The sequence below is a fragment of the Triticum aestivum genome, chromosome 5D, assembly GCF_018294505.1.
Source record: "Triticum aestivum cultivar Chinese Spring chromosome 5D, IWGSC CS RefSeq v2.1, whole genome shotgun sequence".
Taxonomy (NCBI): Eukaryota; Viridiplantae; Streptophyta; class Magnoliopsida; order Poales; family Poaceae; genus Triticum; species Triticum aestivum.
The window spans coordinates 360,473,229-360,481,675 of record NC_057808.1 but is presented as its reverse complement, the minus strand read 5'-3'; the positions used below and the strand labels follow the sequence as shown (position 1 = coordinate 360,481,675).

At 54.9% G+C, this 8,447-nt stretch overlaps 1 protein-coding gene across 2 annotated transcripts; it reads right to left on the bottom strand.

The window, feature by feature from the left end:
* Positions 1-3,648: 3,648 nt before the first annotated feature.
* Positions 3,649-7,964, bottom strand: LOC123121767 (uncharacterized). Of its 2 annotated transcripts, none has more exons than XM_044541809.1 (10): positions 7,503-7,964; positions 6,670-6,795; positions 6,459-6,575; positions 5,924-6,364; positions 5,428-5,792; positions 5,212-5,311; positions 4,633-4,692; positions 4,384-4,467; positions 4,143-4,271; positions 3,649-4,032 (listed from the first exon to the last, which is right to left on the bottom strand). In XM_044541809.1, exons 1-10 carry the CDS (start codon positions 7,569-7,571, stop codon positions 3,739-3,741), a joined length of 1,785 nt encoding a protein of 594 aa, XP_044397744.1. In that variant the 5' UTR covers positions 7,572-7,964; the 3' UTR covers positions 3,649-3,738. The 2 variants fall into 2 exon arrangements, with proteins under 2 accessions (XP_044397744.1, XP_044397745.1); XM_044541810.1 differs by having other exon boundaries at positions 4,143-4,268.
* Between the last annotated feature and the right edge of the window lie 483 nt (positions 7,965-8,447).

Sequence of the window (8,447 nt, the reverse complement as noted above, 5' to 3'; positions counted from 1 at the left end):
AACGCTGGTGTGCGATCCTCTCTGATACCTCCGGTCTCTTGCACAATCCAATCAGGACTTAACGGTTTGTAGTACCCTAAAAAAACTTTATTCTAACGGTAAGATGCTGAAATTGGTAGCGTGAGCGCGAGTGTGTTTACTTTTTTTTGTGGGGATGTCAAAAAACTTTTTTTTTTATAAAGATAGCTTCCTCTCTGATTTCTATTGAAAGAAACCACACTGTCTCAATGTTAAAAAAAATCTGATGTCGGATTTTTAAGCATGGAAATTTGAATAAATAATTATGACAAATTATGTCATCGTGAGGATGACAGTTTTGTTTAGCAAGAATGACAAATCCCGACAAAAGATGACAAGATTTTTTTTCCTTACTAAAAGAAATTACCATCCTCGTGACAACATATGTTTGCCATTAAAAAACTTTCGATTTGCCATGCTAAAAAAATCAGACGTTCAAATTGTAGTGAAATAGTCTGAGTTGTTTTGTGGAATAACGTATAGTTTGCCGTTTATGTATAGGTCATGTCTTGTCACAAATGCTCTTGTCTCCATTGTGTATTCTCCTTGCAGTCTCGCAGATGATTTTTACCTTGGTTTTTAAATGAAATATAATGACACTGTCGTTATACTCTTGCGTTCCAGGCCAGCCGGGTTCGATCCCTACGGGGAGCGAATATTTCAACTGAGTTTCTCTTTCTCGCCTCTTCTATAAAAATATGCCGGAGGTGCCTGACCCTTGGTCTCGTTTTTCTTTTATATTGTCGTTATACATATCTGCACATGTTGTAACTCGTGGACCCGGCCTTCCATTTTTCCTAACTAGAAAGAAAAAAGATGAACGAAACCATTATTCACATGGCATCAGGAGCACCACACAGTGCAATAGATGAGACTCGCCGCTGAACCAAAGAGCATAGAAATAAGTTTATATTTTCTCCGTTCCAAAATAGATGACTCAACTTTATACTGAAGTTAGTATAAAGTTGAATCATCTATTTTGAAACGGAGGGAGTAGTACCTAGCAGCTCCTGCAAAGCCATAGTAGTACATGGCAATCGATTGCCTTGACCTTTTCTTTTCCTTTGGAGACCGAATGAGGAATCCACCGTTGTCCAATGATTCCATCACCACGGGAAGTCAGGAACGCAATCCCCGTACTAGCCTCTTTTCCCCCTTTCCCAAAGGAAAAAAAAAACAAAAGAAAGAAAAAAAGAGTGGCGCGTAGCACCTCGGGATGATGCATGGACATGATGGATACGGACGCACACAAAGATGAAAGATCCCCGACTACGGCTACGGGAACCAGACAGACATTGGTGTGCGGCGCAGTTATTTGCACCGAGACACGGGGCTCAATCATGCCCTTCCCTTCCCCTGCTTGCTTCCCAGACGGACAGCCCAACCACAACCAGGCTGGAGCATTGGTGTGCTCCGTCCAAGGTTCCAAAACCGTCACTTGCTGCTGTTGCCCATCGCCAAACGCGCACGTAGCTCCAAGGGCCCCAATTTGATCGTATCCCTCTGCACCGCGACGTCCCAAGGCAAGCCCCCCGACCCGTCCTTTGCCTGTGAGTCTTTATACGGCACCGGAGGCTGTCAGCCGTAGGCGTACTATACTAGGTCCTTATGTTGGACCCCACGGATCTAAGCATACGTACACGAGCACCAACCGTACAGCCTCTCCATCTGTTGTCGTGTAACGACGGGCGAGATTATTAGCCCTGTGATCAGTGGCGACAAATCACTGAGAAAAGCACCAACAAAAACACAGAGCAGTGAAGAAGCTGCATCCCTCGTGCAGCAGCTCCGTGCCAAGTGTGGTCCGGCTGCGCGAACTGGCCGGTCACCTACTCACGTTTGCACCGGTTTTTATTACTACCGCGTCTGCCTTTCCTCCGTCGTCACGTGTGGTCGTGCAGTCCCAGATTACATGCATTCTACCGTTGGTTTGCAGTCATCGGAGCCGAAACATTACAGCGAGGTAGGAAGGGACGTCGACAAAAAGGCCGCGTGCAGGATGAGGCAGGCTACTCACTGACAGCACGCTGCGTGCATGCCGTGGGCGCCTTTCGCTTTTCGGCAACAAGAAGCCTGACACGCCTGCGAGCAAACTGTGGAGCGCTGCTACATCTTCTCATGGCAGAAAAAGGTTCAAGTAAAAACAGTGTGCCACAGTGTGAGGAGTGACCCGTCTACGACTACGACCCACCGTCACTCAACCGGAGCACAGGAAAAAAAAACTTTCTTAGAGCGTCTATCGCCGCAGGTTGCAAATTCAGGGCCTCACCCGCGGACGCGCTTCATTTGTTGGCTTTTACATCCACGTTTCTCATATTCAAACCCTCAAAACCATACAACACATGCAACGCTACGTAAAAACACGTTCACATCCCGGTTCATCGGATCAACATTGCATCGCCGGACAAAAAGATCATAGTTCATCGGCAAATCCATACTAGAAACAACGTAAAACATAGTTAAGATATAAAAATAACAGAGAAGGAGGGAGGAAATCACCATTGCCCCTTCCCATTCCGGTCGTCGGCGCGCATGTGCTCCTCCTCGGTGTAGGCGTCGCCGTGCGGAGGTGCGTAGTTGGCGGAGCTGGAGGTGGAGCCATCCGTCAGGTCGGAGTCGGAGCTGCACCTCATGCTCGACAGCCTGCGGAGCAGGCGGTCTTGCTCCTTCGCATGGCTGGCAGCCTTCGCCTTCGCCGCTGCCTCCTTGTTTGCCTCGCGCTCCGACAACTCGATGGCGAGTCGGAGCGCCAGGGCATTCTTGCGGCGAAGGCACCGCGCATCCGTCCCTGCCATCGTGAGAGAGCGGCGAAGGACCGACGCGAGGAGCGCGAGATCGACAGACGCGCGGTCATCACGTCCCCTGTCGCTGCCCTCTCCCTCGCAAGCTGCTGCTCGCGCCTCGGACTCGGGCGTCCGAGTGCGTGCCGGCCCCGGCGCAGGCACGAGGACCCAGCGGTAGCCGGGTACCACCTCCGGAACAGAGGGGGGTGGTGGTAGGCGGCTTGCCTGGACGAGCGGCCGGAGCTGTGCGCCTGGCGGGAAGGGTCGGCGTCATCGCCGACGCTGCGTCGACAGGCGCCAGGCGCCGACGAAGTTGACCCGCCGCTCGTGGATCTGCCTTGGTCGACCATCGAACGCCTCAACACGATGCGAAGGGCGACCTCCTCCACATTGTCGGGCTCCGCTTGGCGCAGCAGCCTTGCACAGTTGTCGTCGGAGCCGGATCCCCCACCGAAAGCAGCGCTGCTTCGGTCGCCGGCCATTTAATGCGCTCGGAGGGGATCGAAAGTGGAGTGGACGGAGAGATGAGTGAAGTGAAGTTCAGATCTGCGGCCTAGGATTTTCTGGATGGGGATATTTGTGGCGCAGGCGTGGGCTAAGCCGACGTGGCGGACGCGTCCGGGCTGCCTCATAACCTTTCCATACTTCAGCTGGATACGAGGGGTGTCAGTTAGTCCGAACGTTTGAGACCCGTTTGAGGCGCCCGATTGAGCCGAAATTTCATGACCAGTCAGTGACCTGGCAGCCTGCCCGAACGGTTTGAGGCGGGTTTAAGGTGCCCTGGTTGTATAGATACTCTTATACACATATTTCTTCTCCGCTTCACCAGGTAAAAAGAAGGGCCAAATTGCAGCAAAACACAAACCAGAAACCTTTATTCATCCATCGCAACGCAACCCAACCCTGTGTACAACTCTAGTTACAAACACGACACACCTCACGCGGCCAGGAGGTACCTGAACCGGAACTCGTAGGGGAGCACCTGGATTCGGCGGCGCGCGTCGGCGGCGGCCACGGCGCGCATGGCGCCCTGCCGCAGCTCGGTCGGCAGCTGCAGGCAGACCCAGTCCATGAGTGAGTCCACGTCCTTGGCGAAGTCCAGCAGGTACCAGTGCAGCAGCTTGGGGATGGCCAGGCTCGCCGGCGCCGACACCCCCACCGCCGCCTGCAGGTAGTCCCGCTTCGCGCCCTCCAGCTCCTCCTCCACCCGCGCCGCCGTGTACACCCTCACCTGCACCATCGGAGCAAAAAAGACAACACGTCGCCATCAGCTCCACCGTCGCCGGTAGTACAGAAGAACTGTTGCGTGCCACTGTTGGGATCGAGATCGAGAGAGCGTACGGCGGGGGAGGACCAGCTCCCGCAGGAGAGCGCGAAGGTGACGAGCGGCTCCGGCCACTCCAGTCCGAACGCGCCAGCGCGCGCCGCCTCGTCGCCGCCCTTGGTTCCTTCGCCCTCAGGGCTCACCTGCTGGACGGACGGTCACGGGTCATACGTTCATCGACGGACGGACGAACAGTTCATTCTACTAGTACATTCGCTAGCTACGGTGGCGTTATCGACGGCGACATGCTGTACGTACGTGCTTGACGCTGTAGGGCAGGCGCAGGATGAAGTGCTCGATGGACATGGCGCTGTGCGTGCGCCCGCCCACATCTACCGTCGCCTGCAACCAAAAACTCCAATGTCAGACTACCATCTTTAATCTTACTGCAGGCAGAGGCAGGCACGGCTCATTTGAGTAGGCCGTGCCCGGAGCATTCAGGAGGTAGGGCAAGGCAGGGCAGGGGTGGGTCCCGTGTGTGCTCGAATAAGATTGTTTTAGGATTACCTTTGGCATCATTGCCACGAGCTCATGGGGCGTGGTAGGTATCCCTTGCTCCAGGAATGCCTGCAGTACATGGCAGGCAAGCGCAAGCATATATTAGTAGTATTAAACTCACAAGATCCAGCAAGTAGTAACTTGAGCCTACTTCCGGCGATGATTAGGGCAGGGGACAAGAACCATTTATTTACTTATATAAAACCAAAAGTATAATCACCACGAACGAACCAACATGCCACCAATGTCCCCGTTCCCACTTCCCAGTCTATTTCAAACTTACTAAAGAATAAGCAAGCACGCATCCTCGGAACCACTACCAGTACCCAGGCTGTACTGCCGGACATGCACCAGTAGCTATGAATGAGCCTCCCAAAAAAGCTCCAGCATACAAACAGTAGTTCTACGAAAAGCGACGCTGATAATTGAGCTAGCTGCAACTGCCCCGGAAGACGAAATTGCACGCAAGCCGGCTAGATGCACATTCTATATGTATGTGCTCCTATAACATAGATAGACCGAAGATGCAAATAATTCAAGGAAACTAGCCAGGAGATGGTGTCAATCATGGGTGCCAGCGGAGCTCACATTCATCATGCAGGAATTGTAGACGTTGATCCAGAAGGCCAGCTTCTGCTGGTGCGAGAGCCCCGCCAGGTCAACCGAGCCGAGCTTCCGGAGCAACGCCCTGCACCAAGATTCGCCAGATCAGCGACGCCGTCGAGTCAAACCACCACCCCTACTCACCGGACAGCAAAATCTAACTTGGAATCAAGATGGTGGCGGCCGTGACAGCGAGCTCACCTCAGTCTCCGGGCGAGGAGCGTGTTGCCGGCCAGCGCATCGCGGTCGAAGGACGCCGCGTCGACCACGCCCAGCCGCCTGTAGGGGCCGACGTCCCGGCCGCCCAGCTCCAGGATGCCGTAGGGGTCCTGCGGGTACGCGTCCTCCGACGACCACGACCCGGACACCGACGGGGACACCGGCTGCTGCTCCTCGTCCTGGCCGCTCGCCGGCGCCGGCGCCGGCGAGCCCATCTGCGAGAAGATGGTCAGCAGGCAGCTCAGCAGCTCCTCCGACAGCCTGTTGGGCGCGCTCGAGCCGTCCTTCTCTGCACCATTGCCGGCAGCGTCTGCGACCCTTTTGCGGTCAGGCGCCGTACTGATCGCCTGTGTCAAAAATACAGAGTTGCAGCACGAATTCAGCAAACGTCCCGCAGAGACAGAGAAGAATATTTTGGGGAACATTCATTCAGCTGCTCGCAGTAAAACTGTAGGTAATTCCCTGGTTTTACTTTTACCTGAGGAGCCGCCCTGCGTTTCTCTGGCGCCGCTGCCGCCGGCGCCCTGGGTTTGGCGGCGACCTTCTGCGACGGCGACAGGCGGCAGTTTCTGGCCGTCGAGGTGTTGCTGCACGACAGGTTCTCCTTTCCAGCCCCGGAGCCGCCGGAGTGCTCGTCCTGGCTCGCCTGAGCGGGAGTCGGCTTTCTTGGTGTCTGCGTCTGCTTGCCGTTCGGCGACGGACGAACAGTTGGAGAGAGCTCTGCATTTGGGGTTGGGCTCGACGGCATGGGCTGCGCCGGCACGCATCCCTCGCCGCCGCCGCCGGGGAGGTGCGCGTTCTTGGCGGAGGAGAAGATGATGGCCTCCTGGTAGATGCCTTGCCGGAAATTGACCACCTGCTCCTCCAGCCGCACCACCTCCTCCTCCAGCACGGCCACCTCCGCCAGAAGAGCCAGCGTCTGCGCGGCACAATTCAGCTCAGGATCGAATTGCTCCAAAATAGATATCGAATTGCGCAATGGCGTCTGAAGCAGAATGCGGATGGGCACTGACCTGAGACGGCAGGTACGGGGGCAGGCGGGGCAGCGCGCCGAGCGGCCTGGTGAAGGCCCGCTCCAGAGCTCGGTGGACGTTCTCCTCGTGCCGCAGCTTCTTCTTCAGCTTGTCCACCTAGCAAGCACAATTCCCAACACCGTCAGCAACGCAGTGCGCACAAGCATCGAAATCCTTCAATTCAAGGAAAATCGAGATAGAATTCACGCACATCCTGCTGCAGCGCGAGCTTCCGCTCCCGCCTCGAGTGGACTCTGTTCGCCACGCCTCTGGCCGCCGCGCCGGCGGTCGGCCCCTTGGCCGGCATGGCCTTCCGCTGGTCCTTCTGCATCATCATCTGGAGTAGACGCAAAATGCCATCAGGGAAAAGAGGGAAAAGAGCCTCGTTCAATTCAGGTACCTAGCTGTCAAAGAAACTACCAACAAAAGCAAAGCGACAGATTCCTGGCCGATTAAAGGTAAAGCAAAGCGGATTAAAGAGGGAAAATTGGGGCTCGGCGGCGATCGGGAGGGTATCCAATTCGAGCTGCTCCTCCCTAAAGCAGCCGATGCCGTGGAGACGAACGAGATCATCGCTTGGCATTGCACGAACATTATCAGACTACAGTGCTCGTCGTTGTACTCTTCCGCATTTAATAGTCCGTCTGACAAAAACTACATGGCCGGTGCGAAAGATTAACAGCAACACTGCCCGGAAACGCTAAACAACCACAGATGCTAACCAACCACGGAAAGGCGCACGGAAATCGAAGAGAAAATAGGAAAACATTCAAACACGGAGTTCGAACGATTGAGCCCCCCGAACTGACGGCAAAGTCGCAAGCTTTCCGATCATGCGGGCGGTGGCTACCGAGAGCGGCCAGGGAATCGAGAACCCCTCACGGAAACCCAAGAAATAACCGCGCATTGTCACCTCCTGGGCGCTCAATTCCACGAGCAAAAGTTGCGCAATTCTAACTCGAATCATCCAAATGCAAGTGGCAGAGACAGAGCTGGCGAAAGAAACAGAGAGGTTGAAGAAACAGAGAGATGAAGAGGCCTTACCCCCCTGTCGCCCTTCGGGGCGGCCTTCGCGCCGTGCGCCGCCGCCGGCCTCCGAGCCCGGCCATTCATCTCCGACGCCGTATGCTCGCCTCTCTCAACACCAGGGCCCAGTGCGCTGCGACGGAACGGAGCGAGGGGCCTGCAGGTTAAATCCTCTTCGTGGCGGGCCTACGGACCGCGAGGGAAGACTCCAGCGCCATTAAAGGCACCGCGAGCTCTGCGGTGCTCCCTGGGCGGCGGGATGGGGCGCGGTCCAAGCCACCGCGGCCAGACTAGCAAAGCGCGGCCTCTGCTGCTGGCGGATTCGATTGGGTGGCGTTCCCGATTGGGTTAAGGGCGGGATTGGTGGGCGTGCGTGGGAATTGGGATTGCGGCGATGGCGATGCGTGGCGCTCTCTCTCGCGGTTGCTCTCTTCCCTCCCTCGCGTGTGGGAATCGGGTTTAGCTTGCAGGGTTGCCCAGCCAGCTCCGTTCTAGTACTGGTTGCAGCCATGCGGTGGCGTAATTGAGCTCTCTCATTTTGCAGGCAGCACCCTCCGTAAATCTTTATTTATTTAGTGTACGGTCTGTTTTACAACTTTATTTTCCCTCCGATGAGTTGTGACTATCTGTGATTCAAATGATTTTTGAGGTTTACAATTAATATAATTTCGAACGTATGGTTTGATTTGTAAGTATCGCCTCACCAAAATCTATTCCTGCCCCTCCCAAAAAAAAAGTCACGTCAGTTCCTGCATTTTCAATAGTGTCTCGGAAATATATAGTTGTGACATTTTTCAATAGTGGCTCGGTAGTGAATCCAAGAGGGAGAGAGCTAGGATAGTCGATGAGATTGCGTCGCTAGACGCCCAAGCTGATGTCACGCCCTTCTCGGAAGGCGAATGGGCCCTCAGATATGCCCTTGAAAACCAAGTTCTCGCGATTCTAAGAGTGGAAGAAGAATAT